The 22,881-nt window shown below is 36.3% G+C and overlaps 1 protein-coding gene across 2 annotated transcripts in view; it reads left to right on the top strand.

The window, feature by feature from the left end:
* Positions 1-458: 458 nt before the first annotated feature.
* LOC113066954 (potassium/sodium hyperpolarization-activated cyclic nucleotide-gated channel 3-like) overlaps positions 459-22,881 on the top strand; it is a 28,070-nt gene continuing 5,647 nt past the window's right edge. For both annotated transcript variants that reach the window (XR_003279241.1, XM_026239097.1), the window contains exons 1-6: positions 459-1,886; positions 9,329-9,752; positions 13,055-13,216; positions 15,657-15,875; positions 20,886-21,032; positions 21,146-21,386. Coding sequence is in view for 1 of the 2 variants with exons in the window: in XM_026239097.1 (XP_026094882.1) it covers positions 1,228-1,886; positions 9,329-9,752; positions 13,055-13,216; positions 15,657-15,875; positions 20,886-21,032; positions 21,146-21,386 (1,852 nt within the window). In the remaining variant the exon portion in view is untranslated. The remainder of the gene's footprint in view (positions 1,887-9,328; positions 9,753-13,054; positions 13,217-15,656; positions 15,876-20,885; positions 21,033-21,145; positions 21,387-22,881) is intronic.

The following is a 22,881-nucleotide window of genomic DNA, read 5'->3' on the forward strand; positions in this document are numbered from 1 at the left end:
ACTTGACAATGCACTGATCCAATGGCATAAAGGCATCATAGTGCCCTAGCCCAATGATGTTGGGGGATCCAGTGGGGGCGGCTATCATCTTTCTGAAAAGGCCATCATAGCTGTTGTCCTCACTAGACCTCTTCATTGGCATAACGAGTAACGCTTGCTCAGTCAGGAGCACTAACTACTGGTTCGCAGCTAGACCAACACCAAACTTGCATAAACCAAACCTGAACCTGAATGCTGGGGATGGATTTCTGTCATCCATACATCCTCTGGTCTGACCTAATGTTTCCTCATCGCGTTTCTTCTTCATAAAACTCCACCAAACTACCTGAAGCTGAATAATATTATAAATTATCCCCAAACTCTAGCGTACCAGATAACAGTCGGGTACCTTAAAAACATTTTTTAATTGACATTAAAAGTTTATTTTATTGTGCTGTGTGAATAATCCACAGTAAAGTGACTTGTTTTGCCGCTTTACGTCTATACTGATCCTAAACGGTGTTCCAGCTTTTATGATTACAGAAACGTTTTAAAACGCTGTTAAGATGTATTAATCATTATGTGCAACGAAAAACCTACACGTATTACTCATGACTTCCTCGCACCCTGCTAGTCTGGTCCTGTCAAGCCGTCTGATAAACAAAACCCAGCTGTTAGCATGGAACAATACCGAATCTTTTCCATAAGGCATCGTGACGTAATAGACGGAGTGACGTAAAAATGCCATTCAGGAATGTTTATGTTGTTATTGGGCGAAAACACACATCAGCAAATCATTTGGTGAAGACAGTCATGTCATGTACGGTTTATTTATTTGTTTGCAGTCGGTTTAGGTGTTGTGTGTTTATTTGCTGTCTGCGCTTCTATGGCAACGTAATAGATTATCCTTTCCCCACGCATGTTACCACGACTGAACTGGACATCTTTGGCACATTGGATTACTGATGTGTCAATGGCCGGGGGCTTCGCAAGTGCTGTTTAAAGAGTAGTTTGAAAAGGAGGGTGCAATGATTTGTCATTGAGAAGCGCGTCAAAATTGTTTCTCATTCAGACACGTCCGTCCGTCTTCCCGCATCCAGTGCGCGCGCTCTGACTCCGGTGTCTAATATTACAGATGCAGCGGGATGCATATTTGTGCATTCATATTTTTGACGACCTATTTTCCAGCCCGCGTCTCCTTTTTGATGATTCCGGCTGTCGTTTGTTCTGATAAGGTGGTCGATCACAATGGATAAGGTGCATTCTTCCATGCGCAAACGACTCTATAGCTTGCCACATCAGTTTGGACACAAGGGTGCTATGACTCGAGACGGCGAAGACAGCGACAAGGACACTCGGAGGAAGAGTGTCAAGATGAAGCATCTTCCATCACCCTCCTCCACGGGGAGCTCTAAAGGTGTCAGCGAGGCCAAGAGCGGAGACGCGGAGACCGATGTGGGGAAACCCTTCAGAACCAACGTGAACGGCGACTGCCGGAGGTTTAGAGGCAGCCTCTCTTCCATCACCAGTCGGCATGCTCCAGACGCGGATCTGGCGGAGCAGAGGTGCCTCATCGCGGATGCGAGCCCCGAGGACGACGGTCCCTTGGAGCAACCAGGACCTGGAGAAAGCCTGGGCGCGCAGGGCGGTCGGGGCGAGGGGGCACAACAGGCGCCCTCTGAAGAACAGTCGAGTTTCGTAAAGTTGGAAGGTATCGATCAAATCATGCCGGACGATGAGCGCTTGTACCAGGCGGGTTTTATGCACAGGCAGTTTGGCGCGATGCTTCAACCGGGGGTCAACAAGTTCTCGCTTCGAATGTTCGGGAGCGAGAAGGCGGTGGAGCGCGAGCAGGAACGGGTCAAATCTGCAGGCTTTTGGATCATTCACCCATACAGTGACTTCAGGTAATCCCATGCCTAATCATCCGCTATACAAATGTCCCCACAGCCACCAGGACTCCAAAAACAAATAATTCTTTGCTCACATGTCTGAGCAGATTAAATGCAACATATTTGTCTTTTCCTAGTTGCTGTGTCCTTGAGCTTGCTAAGGATATTAAAATCAGGCCCATTCTGTTGCATTCACTAACCTCACCCGGTCATTTTCACCCTTTTCCTGTTCAAGTGACATTGATGCCATTCACATATTGCAAGGGCAAACAGTGTCACCAACGCCAGCTGTCTAGGAGTTTCTGTGATTGTTTTGCATTTATTGCGTGGAACTTTTACTGGACCAGTAAGGGAAGTCAACTGTAATCTCTAGCTTTACTATAGAAATAAGTCACACAATCACATTTAGCCGTTATTTTCACTCAAACTGATCTGTCCATTTCGGCACAGGCTGGGAAATAGGGTGATCAAAACGGGTTAACATGACAAACAGAATTATTGGGAGCAACAATCAGAGGATTACGACACAATTTATTTAATAGCACTCTGGTCAGTGTGACTGAATGGTCCAAGTTGGAGGGGGCAGTGCTAGCAGTCAGGTAGCTGAAATGGACCACATGGCCTTCGTCAGGATGGCGTCTAAGCCGAGCAGTTATGTGCTTCTGATCAGCGATTTCCACTTTGTTTTGATATCATTTGATATCTAAATGATATGAGATCAGGGTCATACAGTGCAAAGGAGGACAACGTTGAATCAACACCATAAATGAAAATTCTGTCATCATTTACTCATCCTCAGGTCTTGCATGACTTTCTTTCTTAGTAGAAGATACAATCCATACAGTATAAGTAAATGAGATCCAAAAAAAACCTTTTGTGTGTGTGTGTGTTTGTGTGTGTGTGTGTTTTGTTTGGACCCCATTGACTTCCATTGTATGTAACAAAAAAACAACCAAACTTTTTTTCAAAATATCGTCTTTTCTGTTCCACATATAAATTAAACTAATACAGGTTTGAAATGATATAAGGGTGAGAAAATTATGACAGAATGAACTTTAACTACACTGTTGTAGTTGTTTGAACTACACTGATTTTTTTTCCTACACTGTATAATTGTTTTGAATTTGTAAACAAAACAAAGATTATTGGAGTATTTTTTACTTAAAAAAATACAATTTCAGTCTTTCTACTTCAAAATGTAACATTTAATTCAGTGACACTATTAGTTGTCAAAATTACTAACAATTTCTTAACGGAAATTGTTTCTTCACCAAATATTTTAGTGCACTCGAACGAAATGGTGTTGAAATGATTTTCAGTCAGAAATCACAATTAATTTCAAAGAAAAGGAAAATAACACATTGCATTAAACATCTAAATGTTGAAGTAGAAAGAGTAAAACACTAAAGTATGTTTTTGTACTCCAATAATATTTGTTTTGTCGAAAATCATTTTTACGGTGTAGAAATTGTGAAAAAAGTACTGTTAATTAAGCCAAGACATTATCTCTTACATTTCATGTACCCATAAAATACAAGACAATGCAATATGTATTTCAAAATATGACTAAAACAACTGTAAAAATATAAATATGGAAAATCATATTCATACTAATGGGATACAGTGGCAAAATGTTTTTATTTTTTTATTTTTTTAATAGAATTTATTAGAATTTATTCCTTTAACTTATACTGGCAAAACCATCCAAAATGCTTATGTCAACTTAATAATAATAATATTCTTTATTGTCCATGGTGCTTTTAAATGTTACATCTCAAAGTGGTATACATAAACAAGTAAAACAACAAAATAATACAATGAGAAAAGAAAAGAAAAAGATGCATTCAAAACACTTGAATAAATAAAATAATATAGAATTAATACCAAAAATTCAAGTAAAAGCTAGCCTAAAGAAATTAGTTTTAAGGCGAGATTTAAAAATGCGTAGAGACTTCGCTTGCGTTATCTCAATAGGTGAAGAGTTCTATAAATTTGGAGCTAATGAAGAAAAAGCCCTATCTCCCATTGATCTTGGAACAGTTAACAGACCAGTTTAAGATGAATGAAGGTTACGCATTGAGACATATGGAGACAAAAGCTCAGACAAATATTGAGGTGCCAGACCAAAGCCTCATAAGTAAGCATCAGAATTTTTAAATCAACCCTAAACCTAACAAGGAGCCAACTCAAAGACTCCAAGATATGTGTGATAGGATCTCTTATCCCAGTTCTAGTTAGGCACGACCTGCAATTTGTTTAGGGTAGCTTTTGAAATCCCAGTCAAAAAAGCATTGTAGTTATTCCGGGAAAATACAAAAGTGTTAATCAACTTCTCAGCAACAGGGAAGGACAGTACTGGACGTGATTTGGCAATAAAGTAACCGACCCAGCTTTACGTAATTGGTGGGGTGAACCAATGAGCATAATCTCAGTCTTTTTATTCTTTTATCTTAGAAATACTTTGAGAAAGAAGATCTTTCACAGTATCATCAGGTTTTGAATGTATGCAAATTTGACTGTCATCTGCATAAAAATGACATTTTAGACCAAGAGGCTTCACAAGCTGACCAAGTGGAAAAGAGCAAGGGGCCCAAAATTGATCCCTGAGGGACTCCAGATTACACGACACCGACCTAAGACCTAAATCCACCCATGGTAACAAATTGCTTACGGTCTGTAAGACAGGACCTAAACCAATTAAGTGCAGTCCATCAATAACTAGACGTTTCTAGACGAGTAAATAAAAAATAATTATCTACAGTTTCGAAACACAGTATTAAACTTCAGTTTTGTGACTCTATTAAATGAATGTTATTTCAAGAAGCATCTAGATCTATTGAGTACCAAATGACCACAGTAGCAGGTGATTTGTGAAGTTTCATCTGTCACAAGAGGTACCGTCCTTAGTCGTGTGGCATTTTCAGGTGTTATTTTCACATTTGCCCTTGTCTCCTTCATCTTGAACTTGCTTCCCCTCAGCACTGTTAGGGAAGGTGATGGGCGATGCAGGGACTTCCATTTGCTGATTGCATCACCTGGTTGATGCAGAAAACGAGAAGAGAGTGTCAGAATGTGGAGAGAGGCTGTTGAGAGGGGGGTGGAAGGTTAGCATCAGTGTTCAAGGGGTTCTGGAATAAGGGAAGCAAAGAGACACGCTTTTTAATGAATCACAACAGAGCAGGTCTGTTCTGCAGTGCATTTAGAAAGAGCAGGAAATATAATTTTCCATTAAACAATATGGTGCATCACATCATTTCTCCATTAGTTTCAGCTGAAAATGAAAGCAGTGCTCTCTCACAGAGCTCAAAATTTTAATCATTGGACTCGTGTAAGCAAACATTATAGCTGGTTTTATTAAATTATGGTCTAAACATATTATTAAAGTGGATGTGGATTTCTCAAACAATTCAAGCATTTTCTTCAGTGTTATAGATTTTTATGTCGCAGAGGTTAGATAAAAAAATATATATTTTAATGCTTTTTATTGCCATTTTACAACAACTTTTGAAGGATCATGAAACTCTTGAAAAGTTAACAGATGTTCAAAGATATAAGTTGCAAATTATTGAAAATAATGATGGCACATAGCCTATTATTATGAATATTTGGAGAAAAGTTTTTTGAGCCATTTTGTTGTTGCAGTTTAAAAGTGTATCAGTGTAAAATTTTACTTTTCTAAATTAAAAAACAGCAGATCTTTTCATAAACAATTTCATGAACAATTTTCATAACAGTTACATAAAAGATATCTGAAACTTATTTAGAAGAGAGAAGGAAAAAAATCTGATAGTTGTACTAAAATAAACAAAATTTTAACAAATTACTAAGATAATGTCAGCCAACATACCAATATGTTCATAAAATAACATACACAATCAAAAAAAGATTCAATATTTTTAGTGCAAAACTTGTTTGATTTGTTCGTGATCGTGTTGTGTCTCATGATTAAGCAGACGTTTGGACGTTTGTGGTCATAGGGTGATATTTTTCAAATGCAGCAGAGGGCCCTGTTTCATTCATCTTGATCTGGGTTGATTTCATGTGATTCTTTGCATGACGGCAGCATGACAGCCGCCCAAGTGCATCATAGCAATAGTCTTGCATAAACCTATTATTATGTACCCAACACATTAGCTTTCTGCAGGGAACTCCAGCGGGCAGAGCGACTGGTTGAGCTGTGGTGCAGAGCGTTCAGATGATGGCTAGATCTGGTGAGTAGAGTTGACACAGATTCCACAGAGAGATCATCACAATTGGAGGGATGGGGATTGAGAAAGACAATTAGGACTCATAGTATGCTAAGCAGCAACAGACAGAGGAGAATAGTGAGTGCATTTCTGGCAGATTGTAACAGAAAGCTGATTATTGCAAAGCCTTTTGTTTGAATGAAATGTGTTCCCTCTGCTGTCATTTAACAGTGGCTCCCGTCTGTCAGTTGATTTTTAGCCTAAAGAGGGTCATTAAAGATCCGCACGGCTTCAAAATGAAAAGAAAAGAAAATGTACACAGCAACCAATTACATTTTTGCAGAATTATACCTCCACTTTTCCAAGCTTTCTCAAATTCATACTCACTGGTGTACGTTTTATACTACAAATGGCATTGCATAATACCTCTTGTGGTTTCTGGTTGCTTATAGTGTAGTTCTCATGATGTATCATTTGTTTACACGTGTGAATTGAGAGGAGAGTAATGTCTGTAATGTGGTTACAGTGATACTATGGTTGATAGGATAGATATTGCATGTGCCTAATAAAATTAGTGCTCTAGTAAGAGCGTGGGTTGACAGTGGCATTTATTTATATGCAGTAATACAGATAATTATGGAAGTTTACAGGCTGTAATATAATCCGGAGATTAAGTGGACCAAGAAAATACTGTGATGATGTAATATGATTTGAATAGCAATTAACTGGTAGTAGCAGACAGAATCTGTTTTGTTTGGGCTGATGTCAAGGGAAAGGTCTGGGGACAGTTAATTTTGTCAGCTTTATGACAGCTTTACCAAATTTGTGTTTGCTTGCTAAATGGCTTTAAATTCAACTTCATGATTCTATGCGAAAACTATTTTAATTGAACATTTTATGGGAATTGTTATGTTTCAGTTTTGTAAAAATAGAAAAAAATATTTGATTACAGAGATCACTACATTTATTTCGTTGTTGAACTTCTCTTGGTATCTGTGTGTTGCCTTCAGTTCTTACATAAGTGTACGGTACAAACCGTTCAGCACATGTTGCTGTTAAACTTATTCTTTTGCCCGCTTTGACCACTGGAGCATCTGTCCAAGGGTAAATGTCAATGGCAAATCCTTGATAATCTGAAAACTGGAAATAATCTGGCAGATTTAGTGACACTTCCTATAGATGGTTTGTTCTTGTTTAATCTCCTCCAAAGCTCATTTCATGAAATGTAAAATAGAGCCCTGCAATGCAGAAATGTGAAAGTGGTATCTTTCCATTTGGTTAAACCTAGATTTTTTATTCCATTTAAAAGTAGGTATTTAACATATTTGTGATTACGGTATTATCTTGCCAGAAAAGCAGCTGATATAGTAGTATTATTCGGATACTTAATTTGCTCTGTTGTGTTATATAATGTATTTCTTATTAAAACAGTAAGTTTAAGTGCGATATGTCATGTCATTAAAAAGATACTAGTTTTGTTTATGTTTACGGTTGTTTATGCTAATGAGACTGCTGATAACAGTAACCTTCAGTCATGATCCAGTACTTTGGTTAATCTGCTTTTGATCATTTCTTTTCACCAACAATTTGTTACTGGAGAAAAAACACTGTGACCTATTTATACACAAGTATAAGGGCTTAAAATCGAACAGAGTTTTTTATTCCTTGTCCATGGTGTCAGACAACACATAATCCCTCTGGACAACTCTGAAATGCTGAGAGCCTCGTTCTCTCTTTGCAATCCATATCGAGCTGGATGGTTTATCAACCCTCTGTGTGATTGATTTCTGCTTAATTACAACTCAGCAGCAAAGGACTGGAATTTAGTAACCAACCAAATGAAGAAGGCTAATCCACAACTTCAGATTGTAGTGTGCATCAAATGATGCGAAAGAATATTAGCAAGTGGGGAAAAAAGCAAGGCAAATACTGTAAGCCGTGTCAAATATTAGTGGAATTATTAAATGTTACATGCAACCAGAGAAGGCTCATTTTGGCATATCAGGGCTAATGGGGTAATTAATGCTGCGTTCAGCAATTATGGCGGCTTGTTTTTGTGTAAACGTTTCACCCAGCAGATCTTTTATTGATGAAATGGCGGACCTGCCAGAGGTCTCCTGGATGTCTTCCAGCCGCTTTCATTTACATACGTACGACACATCCAATTACCAAACAGGGAACTCATCCATAAACGAGAAGTAATAGCCCAACCAGACAGCCAGCCATTTCCAGCGTCAGTCAGGGGCTGAGCTCATGCAGCGTTCTCAAGGAATCCTGAGTGCGATTAGTGTTTCTGATTGCTTACATCACAATGATTATTTTGAGGAAATGAAGGCAGACGATTACATTCATGCATTTATCCAAAGCTACTAACTGCTTGCAAGGCATGCATCTTATCAGTTATATTTCCTGAGAACTAAACCCATGACCTTGCTAGTGCATCACTTTATCTGCTGAACTGCTTGGTCTTAAAAATGCCATTGTTTCATTTTGAAACCATACACAAACTGTAGGTAAGTTTCAGGAAGAATAATAATGTGAATGAAAATGTTATATTTCTTTCATTTAAGTATTATTTTATTTAGTATATTTTAGTATTATTTATATTCCGTAGATTAGATTTTATATTTCCAGATTTCATTTCATATATATTTAATTTTAACTTATTTTACAGTTTAAGTTTTAGTAATTGTAGTACTTATATTTTTATTTGTTAGTTGACATGAACATTTAATTTAGGTTTTTAAGTTCTAAATCTAATATCAATATTTCATTGCATCTCAGCTTTATCTCAATTACTCAAAATTATATTTAATAGTTTTTGTTTTAGATAAAATCAGCAGTATATAAAAGAAAATAATTAATTTGAACCGTAAAAAATATACTAGTGATAATGTTCATTATTTACTATTGTTTTCATAAAATAAAAATGTGCAATGTTAATTAAATAGATATTTTTTTTATAAATATCTAATATTTATTATTATTATTAGTTAGCCATGAATAATTATTATCGATATTCATTTTTTGCAACTATTAAATTAATTTTCTATTATGAAGCAATATTCTAGCTTGCAGAATCAATTTTTCAGCTAAATAATTTCTGGGCTTGTGTCTCTGCACAACAGAATTGAAAAACTATTAAGAAGAAGCACTTAATTGTAACTTATAATATTTAATTGTCTTAATCGCTAATGGTTGCAAAGGTCATGTAGACTCTTCTGTTCCTAAGGCTTTAAATAAACACTTTGTCCCTTTTATATCCTCCAGGTTCTACTGGGACCTGATCATGCTTCTGTTGATGGTGGGCAACCTGATCATCATCCCCGTAGGCATCACCTTCTTTAAAGATGAACACACACCCGCTTGGATAGTCTTTAACGTGGTCTCTGACACATTCTTCCTGGTTGACCTGGTGCTGAACTTCCGCACGGGGATCGTCAAAGAAGACAGCACGGAAATCGTCCTGGACCCTCAGCAGATCAAGGTGAGGTACCTTCGGAGCTGGTTCGCTGTGGATTTCATCTCATCCATCCCTGTGGATTACATCTTCCTCATTGTGGAGACCCGCATCGACTCAGACTTCTACAAGACGGCACGAGCATTGAGGATTGTGCGTTTCACTAAAATACTCAGTCTGCTTCGGCTGTTGAGATTGTCCAGACTCATTAGATACATCCACCAATGGGAAGAGGTAAGATGCATCTTTACAGACGCTTAGATTGTAACATACAGTACTGTATCTATCACAAATAATACATTTTTGTTTGCTTGTGAAAATTAACTGTGACATGAACCTTATTTGATATTCCCATACCAATAATGGAGCTGGCAATGGTTTCTTTTGGTTGTGCTGAAGCAATATTTCTGTCAAACAAATACTCTCATTTCTCATAACCACAACTTTAACCATAATTTTTCAAAAGAAAAACGCTTCAAAGAATATTTCAGACTTAAAATGAAAATTCTGCCTTTGTGCTTTTTCAGAATGGGATTTGTGCTGTTGTGGTCCAAAATGACAAAAAAATAAAATAAAAGTACCATAGAAGTAAGAACAAAAAACGGTGTAATTTAATACATACAATACCGTTTAAAAAATTGTGTCGGCACAGTTTTTTTTTTCTTTTTTTTTCTTAATCGGGGATGCATTAAATTGATCAAACGTGACATTAAATACATTTATACTAGTGGTTGACTGACATTGTTTTTTTGACAGCCGATGCCAATATCTTGGAAAGCAGGGGGGCGACAGCCGATATAAAGCCGCTATAAAACCTATATATATATATATATATATATATATATATATATATATATATATATATATATATATATATAATATGTAAAATAAACATACTTACATACATAAGTACATACTGTAGATGAAAAGTATTTTTCAGAAATAAGTAAAAAACAGGGAACTCAGTATTTTGGGAAGTTTGTGTGCATTGGGAATCATATTTTTCAAATAAATCCAGGGTAACATTAATTTTACATACAGCACACAGTGAAAATGACATGAAAATGACAGTGGGCAAATGCATAAAGTGTAGCATAATTTGAAATCGCGAGTTCAAAGTTTAAAGCATTCAATTCACACTGGCTGACCGTCACACAGAGAACATGTGATCATTCTGGATAAAATGCACACTTCACAAGATCTCATAGCTGGACTTGGCAAAGTTTGCAAGGTTTGTGAAATTTAATGTTCATTAGCAGTGCCGTCGCTCCCTACACGCAGAGTACGCAGTCTGCGTAGGGCACCAACTCCCAGAGGGGGCACCATCCCAGTTGCTCAAAAAAAACTTCTGCCATTCTCCCATCGGTGTTCGCGACCGCTCGCACCTCATGTTTCCTGAATATTCATAATTGATGGATGAACATCAGCATTTCGGCACAGAGAAAAGAAAGCTAAAGAAAGTAAAAAAAAAAAAAAAAAAGGCATAAAGTTGGCTTGACCTTGGAGGGTCGAGTCTCAAATTTAGGGACCGTCTCTAAAGTTACATGCGATATTGGTATACACTTTTCTAACATCAGTGACATTTGAGGAGAATGACTTAAAGTCATAAAAACAACTGTAATTGTTCATCTAGGTGACAGCTATAATACACAATTGACTTGAATGTTTGATATTTATTAAAATAAACTGTAAGTCATATGTAAATTATGCTACATGGGCTCAAACGCAAATTTGAAGCTCAATAGCATTTGAGGAGGAAGACTTGCAGTCATAAAACAATTGTAATGTGTTCATTTTTGTGTCAGCTACAATACACACCTTATACATTTTAATATAAATTAAATATATTATAAATCACTGCTTAATTTCCTTTTGCATGATTTCTTAATGCTTGAGACTATAAAATAAATTAGAGTCGTAATAAAGTTATAGCCATAGGTAAATGTCGAGAGCTACAATTGTAATTTGTAAATAATACAATTTATTAATTTACTTTTTTATTTGATTAAAGTCCTATTTTCACCCCATAGTAATTGTTTTTTTTCATCATCATATTTGAGGAAGTCCTGCTTAGGGCACCCATTTGGCCAGCAGCGGCCCTGTTCATTAGACATTCAAAGATTTGTTTAAATGATAAAAGGCGTATTTTGCTTCATGCTGACAAATGATGAAGTATTATAATGTTTGCATTTTTTTTACTAATAATATAAAAGCAATCATTATTCTACGTTCTGTATACATTAATTCTTTTGTTTAGCAGTCTATCTGATTATTAGACAGACTTCTGTCCATATTAGACAGAACTGTTAATGACGATAACAAACAAGAGAGATAGTCTGAGCACTGCCGCTCACAGCACCATCAAAATTAAAGTCTGGTGCGCCTTCCGCGCCATCAAAATAAAAGAAAATGTATTGGCCAATGCCGATATTTAAAAAAAGCCAAATATCGGCAGAAATATCGGCCTTGGCGAAATATCGGTTGACCTAATTTATACTGTTATAAAACATGTCTAATTCAAATAAATGGTGTTCTTTTTAACTTTCTGTTAATCAAAGTGTCCTGAATTTTTTTTTTTTTACAGTTAAATGGCAAAAAAAAAAAAAAAAATTCAACATTGATAATAATAAGAATGTTTCTTGGGCAGAAAATCTGCATATTAGAATGATTTCTGAAGAGCAATGATGCTGAAAATTCAACTCTACCATCCCAGGAACAAGTTACATTTTAACAATTTTAACAATATTTCCCAATATTGCAGTTTTTACAGAATTTGCGATCAAATAAATGCAGCCCTGGTAAACATTAAAGACAATGTGGCACCTTTAGGTTTGAAACAACCTCAAATAAATGCAAATGTTGGCTGAAATTTCATTTTGAATGGACTGTTTTTTTAATTACAGTGAGAATTAACAGTGAAGTTGTTATAGGAACAAAAATGGAGTTGATCGAAGAACACATCCTACTTGTTAAAATCCCAGACAGAAAGACACATAAACTTCCCAGTCGTATCTGAAATTCAGAGATTGCTTGCTTTGCCATCACTTGGATTTAACTTTAGCTCTGTCAAAGAATGGCAGCAATTAGCCACGATTACAGGCAGCGCTGTTACTCAACATAACCATTGTTTGTCCATGGCAAAGTTAAAAGCGTCCACCATGACCTTTTAATTGCTTCGATCGCCCAACCCTATCGGCCCTCAACCTTGCGAGTTAACGGAAATCTATTGGAATCTGCACTTTCATTACTGCTATTTGGAAACGCCACCTTTTTGTCCACTGAGGGGTGGTGTTTCATCGGTGCTGTTATGGATTGTGGGTAACATCAGCCTCTAGTCTGGCCTCCCACTGATCTCCTAGGAACTATTAGTGACATTAGCAGAAGAGATACAGTACCTTATGTAATACTCCACAAGCCAAGTGTTTTGCTACTGAAAACCAGCTTAAGAACAATGTGGCCTAGAATTGAGTGGGGATTACATCTTAATTGTGACCCAGTGTGGCATATTCTACATCTCTGACCTCTTTTCCTTTTAGATTTTCCACATGACCTATGACCTGGCCAGTGCCATGGTGCGCATTGTGAATCTCATTGGAATGATGTTGTTGCTGTGCCACTGGGACGGATGCTTGCAGTTCCTGGTGCCCATGCTGCAGGATTTCCCTTCAGACTGCTGGGTGGCCAAAAACAATATGGTGGTAAGTGTGAAGGGCCGCTCTGTGTCTGTTTTCTCTTTATCTTTCATCGGCAGAGCTGGTCATGGTTTATTAATCCCACATTTTCAAGTTATTCTGAGATAAAGTGAATAAATAAAACTGAAGATATAAATGCAGCAGAATATGATAGGGGTTGATACTGCTGCAGAATGAATGGCCTGGATGAAGCATTTTGAATTATAGAAAGCTGTTTTCACCACTTGTGAGTTTGATTTTACACTGAGAAATAAAGTCACATTGTGTGTTACAGTTGTGAGTAACAAATGTGCATTTGCAAGATAAAAACTCACATTGTTATATAGTTGCAATTTAATCTGTCCCTGATAGCATTTTATTTATTTTCACTGAATCTTCATGACCCCCAGAATATTTTGTTATGGATAAGGTATGATAAATTTAGGTATGAATACCTAAACACATGCAATACGTGAGAAAGAGCAACTGTTTTATTTGTAGCTTCAAGCATTCTTTTTTATAGACACTTGAATATAGGTAAGCAACATATTGAGCTGAAAAAAAATATTTTGTTGTTGTTGTTGTTTTTTATCAAAGATTACATCTAGATCATAATCTGCACAATGATAAATCACTTGCATCAACACCCCCAAAGCTTGCACAGTCTTTAACCACTTCCTGGATAGACATTTCACTCCATAACATTACACAGTTTTCATTGGAAAAGTCGTGGCCTAATGGTTAGAGGGTTGGACTCCCAATCGAAGGGTTGTGAGTTCTAGTCTCAGGCCGGACGGAATTATGGGTGGGGTTAGTACATGAACAGCTCTCTCTCCACCTTCAATACCACGACTTGGGTGCCCTTAAGCAAGGCATCGAACCCCCAACTGCTCCCAGGGCGCCACAGCATAAATGGCTGCCCACTGCTCTGTGTGTGTGTGTGTGTGTGTGTGTGTGTGTGTTCACTGCTCTGTGTGTGTGCATTTCGGATGGGTTAAATGCAGAGCACAAATTCTGAGTATGGGTCACCATACTTGGCTGAATTTCACTTCACTTCACTTTATATGCTGTTTATTTTTAAAGATCACATTATTTGTCATATGCATCTGCTTACTTATGAGATCGCTCGTTTTTGCATCTTCATGTGTTTTTGATCGAGAGATTCGGGTCTCATTTAGAGCGTACAACAGTGAAAACACAGAAAGCAATAAAGTCTTCAAATTGCAAGGAATAAAGTCATATTGGTAGATAAAAAGTCATTATTATGAGTAACTAAGTTGGAGTTAAAAGAAATAGTCACAATTTGGATATATAGGGCCCTGTGCAATATGGCTCAACCCATTTAGACCATATGCCAGGCACGCAACCGTTTTCCCGTCGTTAAACTAGCAAAAGTGGACTTAGACACGACCTGAGTGCAACTGCGGCATGCACTTTAGACCATGTGCTTAGATCGTTAAAACAGTGCCCATAAAATCTAATTGAGAGGTGTAAAATCATATTATAAAACATAAAGTCAGAATTTAGGGAAGTAAGGTGGCAATTATGAGATAAAAAAAAGTCAGATTTTGTTAAATAAAGTCACATTCAAAATATAAAGTCACAATTATGAGAAACCAAGTTGGATTTATGGAAAAACTAGTCACAATTGACGGATGAATTAATATTATGAATATATAATGTCACAATTGGGCAATATAAATTATAAATTTAATTATATAGTTAAAAAAATAGTTTTGTTTTTTTTAGATATAAAGTGAATTATGAGAAAGTAGTAAATACAAGAAATTAGGTTGCAATTACGAAAAATAGTAACAAGTATGCGATATAAAGAGACAATTACATAAATAGTCAAACTGCAAAAGAGAAACCCACACTGTAAGATATAAAGTCAGAATTTGGGAAACAAGATAACAATTACAAAAAATAAAGTCACAGGTGCATCATATCCGTTACCTGCATGATAAGTATTTGACCCTAAAATGCCAGACAGAGTGACTCATTTTGCTAAAGAAGAACACTGTCCGTGACTATGATTCATTAGCATTTGCAAAACAGTACCTTCAGCTTTCCTCCATCTTCTGATATCAAGAAAGCGCAGACAGCGTTCATAAATGACCCTTCTGCTAAGGGATGTGATATTTCCCTTTCTCTCTCTCTCTCTCTCTCTCTCTCTCTGGCCTTTACTGTGCCTCCTTCTAAATCCTGTCAGAAATATATAGAAAAACTGTCACCAGTCTAACACTCTCTCACACTCTTTCTTTCACATTCTGTCTTTCGCGACGCTATTTTCTCTCCTCTCCCTCCCATTGGTCCGTACCTTTGTCCCTTCTCAACACTTCACCAGCTCTCCTATTTCTTTTGCTCTTTATCACAATTGCCGTCTTTCATGCTCATAATTATATTCATGCTTTAATTTGGGTTCTTTTTTCTCTTTATCTCTCCCCCGCTCTCTCTTTCCTCACAGAATGACACATGGGGTCAGCAGTACTCTTATGCCCTGTTTAAGGCCATGAGCCACATGCTGTGTATCGGGTATGGCATGCACCCTCCGGTGGGCATGACGGATGTGTGGCTGACCATCCTCAGCATGATCGTGGGTGCAACCTGCTATGCCATGTTTGTGGGCCACGCCACCGCCCTCATTCAGTCACTGGACTCCTCACGCAGGCAGTACCAGGAGAAGGTTAGTGAAAGAGAGTTGGCTCAGGGAGGCTAAAGTGTGGGTGTTTGCATACATTGTGATGTAAAGGGAGTTGTTTTCTGTTTCATTACATAATGTAGGGGAGCTTAGAGCTAAACAAAATTTATTCACTCATAAATAAGCTAATTATGATAGCTACCCTGCTCTATAAAATGTGTGCTTTTTTTCATTAACATATGAGGAACATTAATTGAGGAATTATTCTGGGATGTCCATTTTGGATGTATGACTTTGTAATGCCCTTGGAACCCAGTTGATATCTATTTAATTTTGTTTGTTAAAAGTTGCTAATGATGTTAATGCTAGATTCATAGTTATGAAATAAAAATTAAATTTGTGAAAAATAAATTGTAAATGTATTATAAATATTATCTTAAAATAATAATAAATAATATATATTGTTAAATAATATATTGCTAAATAATGTACAGCCATATAAATGATAATATATGAATATTATTTATATAATTTACATTTGTATATGTTCACATATTTACACATAAAAGTAGTATATAAAGTATATTTGATAAGTTTTTTTATGTTTCTGATCAAAGTACTGTAAAAATAGTAATATTGTAAAATACTATGAATATTTAAATTGATATCTATTTTAATGTTTTAAAATGTCATTTATCATTGAAAAGCTAAATTTATAGCACCCATTACTCCAGTCTTAAATGTCAAACGATCCTTCAGAAATCATTATAATTTGAAACCTTTCTCCTTATTATTATCAATGCGAAAAACATTTGTGTGCTTAATATTTTGGGAAAAAACATATTTTTGAAAAGATATTTTGATGAATAGAAATGTCAAAAGAACAGCATTAATTTAATATTTAAATATATTGTAACATTGTAAATATACTGTCACTTTTGATCAGTTTTATTCCAAAAATATTGTACTAACCACAAACTTTTGAATGATAGTTTGTTATATTAAATTGATGATATTAACACATATAACTGTTGGCAGGTAGGTTAATTATAATTGTAGAAAATATATACTATATTGAAAACCCCCTAAGAATACAATTTTCATTGGTAAGCCAGCAAATAAGGCGAAGATCATTTTAATGAGGGTGAGCAGCTGCCATTTCCCACTTTGTTGAGCAATGTAAAGATTTCCCAGCAGACAAAATTTCCTCACTCCGAGAACCCAGAATGCCTTTGAAGTCCTGTTTAAAAATAGAAAAACCAGGGTCGCAAGCAGACGAGTGGAGAGAAAAATGGTAAATGACGACGGTTTGTGAGTTTTGAGCGGTGCTCGAAATGCGGTTTGCAAGTCGTAGAGGCTTCTGACCTCTGCGGTGATCAATACTCAGTTTTATCGTGTCTGTAAGTGTGCTGGAGCGATAATTAAACTGTTGCCATTTTTATGAGAAGAAAATAGCAGTGCTTTGACCTCTGCTGTGTTATAAGATTCAAGTCAATTCAACCCAACTGCGGTTGTCAGGGCAACTTGCATTGTTGATAGAGGATTGCATATTGATGTGAGGTTCCCTCCTTTTCTTCTAAAAAGGATGAAGCCGTTTCTTGCATGCAGCGAATGTTTTGATTTCTCAAAAGCTGTATGCATGAAGGCCGATGGTCTTGATTATGGTTTCACAGTAGTGTTGTTTTTGGTAGCCTTTTTAAATTTTAGTTTTAGTCTAGTCTTTGTCTGGAGCTGTCATTTTAGTTTTTATTAGTTTTAGTCATGTTCATACTCTTTTTAGTCTAGTCTAGTTTTAGTTGACGAAAACTGATGACAATTTAGTCTAGTTTTAGTAGACGGAAACTAATTATATTTTAGTCAACAAAAACTGATGACATTTTAGTCTAGTTTAAGTCAACGAAAACTGATGACATTTTAGTCTAGTTTAAGTCAACGAAAACTGATGACATTTTAGTCTAGTTTAAGTCAACGAAAACTGATGACATTTTAGTTTAGTTTTAGTCGATGAAAACTAATTATATTTTAGTCAACGAAAGCTGATGACATTTTAGTCTAGTTTTAGTGGACGGAAACTAATTATATTTTAGTCAATGAAAACTAATGACATTTTAGTCTAGTTTTAGTCAACGAAAACTGATGACACTTTAGTCTAGTTTTAGTCGCTGAAAACGAATTATATTTTAGTCAACGAAAGCTGATGACATTTTAGTCTAATTTTAGTAGACGAAAACTAATTATATTTTAGTCAATGAAAACAGATGACATTTAGTCTAGTTTTAGACATTTATTCTGGTTTTAGTCAATGAAAATAGTATTTTAGTCTCTTTTTAGTAACGCAATTCTATTTAACCCAGTCAATATAGTACAAGTAACTAGAAGTATAGACGAAACCAAAATTTTATTTTAGCCAAACTCATTTCAAACAAGGTTATCTTATTATATTATTGTTACCTTATAGATTTAAGAATACATTCATTCCAAAAAAAAATTCATCAACTCATTTATCACAAGAAAAATTCATCAACTCATTTATGGCCAATGACGACTTCTCACCGGTGATTCCAGAAGGTTTTAGAGGACGATTACTGTTCGTTGCTCCCCTGTCATTTTAAAGATTAGTACAACAGCGAACGTGACAAGTATAAAAGCCTTATCCATTCGGGAAGAAGCGCTCACGGTCAGCGGAGCCAGGCAAAAGTATAAATCCCATTTAACTTTGTTGTCTTGAATCGTTTGAAACGGTTCACATCTCCAATAAGCATTAATCCACAAATTACTTAAGTTGTTTACTTTTTTAACGTGACTGACACTCCTTCTGAGTCTAAATAAACCAATATCCCAGAGTAATTCATTTACTCAAACGGTACACTGACTGAACTGCTGTGAAGAGAGAACTGAAGATGAACACTGAGCCGAGCCAGATAACTACTGCCAGTGAATCGATCTGTCCGAAAGAAGCGGTTCTCGGAAAAGACCGAACTTCCAATCAACACACGATTGGGGCTTAAGGATGTGATGTCGGTTGCATCAGACATATCAAACAGGAATACTTTTAAATAATAATTACGTGACTAAACAAGAGACATTTTAGAATAGTTTTTATTTTGTTAACCACATATGTTCTCATTTTTATTCATCAACAGTATTGCATTATACATTTAATTATAGTCATCATCACATGACCAGCATTTTCGCTGCGTCTCGACTCGTTTCCCTCACATGATAAAGGTTCGTTGACGATGTTTAGTCATAATTTTCGCTGACGAAAGCAACACTATTTCATAGTAAATAATTTACAGTTCCTCTCCACATCTGATCGAAAGGTTTTGAAGACACAAACACACCAGGAGAGAGAGGAAGATTCGGTTAGGTAGAGTTCAACAAAATGTCTGAAGTTGTCCTGTTAAGTTTCATTACCGGCTGTATTTGGGCTTTCACACCACTCTCCTCAGTGTCAATGTGATTACCAGCATCCATTTCCAGAAAAAGGACGAATTCCAATGACACACTTTTTTTCCTGACACCATGAGTCATGCTCGCCTTACTCTGGCATTTCGGCGAGTGACTTCACACCCTCGCTGGGCTCCGCAGTTGAAACCTAACTGTATAGCGTGACATTATTTCCTGTTGTTTGAACACATCCTGCTAGCTTTGTCCACTGTCCTTGAATATGATAATATAAGAGCCACTCGGAGAGGAGTCTGCCGAGGAGTCTGCGCCGGTGAGATGTTCACAGCTGACATGGCAGGAACATTAGCATGTGGAGAAGGGCACATTGGAACCAGCTTCTGTCGACAGCCGAGACAGGAGTTCATGGAAGCAGGAGAGAGAAAGCAAAATGGCTTGTGACAGAACAAAGTTTATTAGAAAGGACAGCAGAGGCAGAGAGCCGTGCGGCGTAACGTCGACGAGCCGCAGTGCTGCAGACACTCTCTGCCAGTTTCGGAGACACAAATGAAATAACAAAGGGACAGTACAAGGGGATCGTGGGTAAAATAAGCCCTATCACTACTGTATGTCCTTCCTTGAAGTGAAAGAGACAGACTTGGAGAGCAGGACCAACAGAAAGACAATGATAAATGTGGAGATGTGAAAATACTGCCGAGCTTTGCAAATGGAGCCTGGGAAGGCTGCCGTAAATATGGAGCCGGGGAGTTACACTGACCAGACTGTTGTATTTAAAGACATTTAGTCAATATTTATTTATTGGTAGTTGTGTAGTTAGAGACAACTCCTCAGAGTCTGCTGACAGTTTAAAGACTATTTACACCTAAACATAAAATCATACATGACAAGACTTTGAAAAAGACAATAGATTATGAAGAGCTCCTTTGTTCCAAGTACAAAAATATTGGACTGTGATCCTTTAAAAAATTAATGACAGTACTATTATAAATTGATGGTATCAGATGGTAGGATCTCAGTACTTTGATATGAACTATGGTAATTAATTATTACCATATTCATACCATTATGCATATGCAAATTATTCTGATGTTAGAAAAAAAATATATAAAATATTTTTTTATAATTTTTTATTTTATTTAAACTAGGTAATTTTTAATTTTTGCTTTGCTTTCCTTCATGGTTTTGTGTGTGTGTTTTAATTTTGTTATATTTTTTCTGTTTTCTGTTCTTTTGATTGTTTTCTTTTTTCTTTTTGTTTTGCTTTTGTTTTGTTTTGTTTTACTTTTTATTTTGTTTTGTTTTTTGTTTTGCTTTTGTTTTGTTTTATTGTTTTCATTTTGGATACCAAACAAGGGTCACTGGTCAATTAGATTTGGTTTGGAAACAATCTTTGTTTTGGCAATAATCCTAAGACTCTACTGGATAAACTAAGCACCTATGGGATAAACTGGAATCTATCTATCTATCTATCTATCTATCTATCTATCTATCTATCTATCTATCTATCTATCTATCTGTCTGTCTGTCTGTCTGTCTGTCTCTCTGTCTGTCTATCTAATTTTTCTTTTTTTGGCTATTTTTTTCTAAGCATGTAGATAAACATGTAATATTCAGGTTGATAATACTGTGTATTTGTCATTTGAACAGTACAAGCAGGTGGAGCAGTACATGTCCTTCCACAAACTTCCTGCAGACATGCGACAAAGGATTCATGATTACTATGAGCATCGCTATCAGGGGAAAATGTTTGACGAAGAGAGCATTCTGGGAGAATTAAACGAGCCACTCAGAGAGGTTAGTGGTGACATATAACCTAGTTAGTGTATACTTTAATTGCATAGCTTGTATTAAAGTATTAAATTAAATTCTATCCACTTATTTTGATATTCTTCATCCTTCAATTACAGGAAATCATTAGTTTTAACTGTCGAAAGCTTGTGGCCACCATGCCGTTGTTCGCCAACGCGGATCCCAACTTTGTGACCTCCATGCTTACCAAGTTACGTTTCGAGGTGTTCCAGCCAAGAGATTATATTATCAGAGAGGGGACGGTTGGGAAGAAGATGTATTTCATCCAACACGGTGTACTAACTGTTCTGACGAAGGGCAGCAAAGAGACAAAAATCTCTGACGGGTCTTACTTTGGAGGTAAGAAAACAGTTAGCATTGGTTTGGATGGTTTGATTTGGCTACTTTCATTTGATTCATGATGTTTGTATGATGATAGTTTTGAAATGTTGCTTACCATAAAGCACTTTCTTATATAATCTAATGTGGATGAATTGGCATTTAAGTTGCAGAAAATAAGTTTGTGTTTTTATTAGAGAGGTTTTATGTGCTTAATGTTCAGGCTGGTACCACCGTGTTCTTCAGTGTTATCTGCTGGTTCTCCCAGGGAAACAAATCAGTGAATGGCCACACTTTTGGAGCCTGGGGAAATTCCTCACCCAGCATAAGTTAACCATTCATGAAATTAATTTCACTCACAAGATTGAGGAAGGAGGGGAAGATAACAGTTTGAGTTTAGCTTTGTCATCAGAGGCTGTTCACTGCAAGTTTTCTCATTATAATTTCCATTGTACATATCCAAATAGATTTACCTTTTCTTTTCTTTTTTTCTTTTTTTGAGAATGCATTACTAGTACTGCACACTGCAAAGTATATGATGTATACTGCCTACTATTTTACTATTTCGGAAAAAAATTGAATGTGAAACAGCACACAAAAGTATATATACATACAATACCATTCAAAATTTGAGGTCAGAATTTATTTTAAAAGAATCAAGATGCATTAAATTTATCAAAAGCAACAGCAAAGACAATCATTTATACTTTAAATAAATGCTGTTCTTTTGAGCTTTATATTTATCAGAGAACCTTGAAACATGTTTCAGTTTCCTCAAAACTATTCAACATTGATAATAATAATAAAGATAATGTGTCATGGTACTACTGTATATGATTGCTATATTGTTATACACCATGAAATATAAATATATGAGATACCATATTTAATGATATATGGAAGAATAGCAATGCCTTATAATAGAGTCAAAAAACATTTGTATTGATGTGGTACTATGTTCCATGTAACCATGTTACCTGTTGAAAAAAAACCTGCATATGCGGGTTAGGTATGTTTTGAAGATGGCAGCTGGTTTAAGATGATCCTGAGCAGGTTCTGACCTGGAGCTAGTTGCTTAGGATCAGCAGATGCTGTTTGTTTTTTGTTTGTTTTTTTCAACAGGGTTGTCTTTGTATTTTTATGCATCATCTCATGTTGATTTTTTGATGTTCCCTGACCCTCACACCACCTTCTCCCCCCTTTCTATCTCAGGATGTGTTAGTGAGTGTGTGTGCTCTGATGGAGTGGCTCTTGGCAGCATGTCCTTTATGACTCTGGCCATGATAACTAGACAGAGAGAAAAAGAGTGAAAAAGAGAATGAGAATAATGTCTACAGCCTCCTCTACCTCCCCGCCTTCCCTAACAACACCACTTCATCTTTCAGGTTCTTGAAGGACCAACATCACCTCGTTCAATAATCTTAAAAGTGCTATAAGCTACTATAATTGGAATACAACACATACAATGTTTTTACTACCTAACAGGTCAATGAATTGGCTGTCTTTAACAGTAAAA

The sequence above is a fragment of the Carassius auratus genome, chromosome 50 (assembly GCF_003368295.1).
Source record: "Carassius auratus strain Wakin chromosome 50, ASM336829v1, whole genome shotgun sequence".
Taxonomy (NCBI): domain Eukaryota; kingdom Metazoa; phylum Chordata; class Actinopteri; order Cypriniformes; family Cyprinidae; genus Carassius; species Carassius auratus.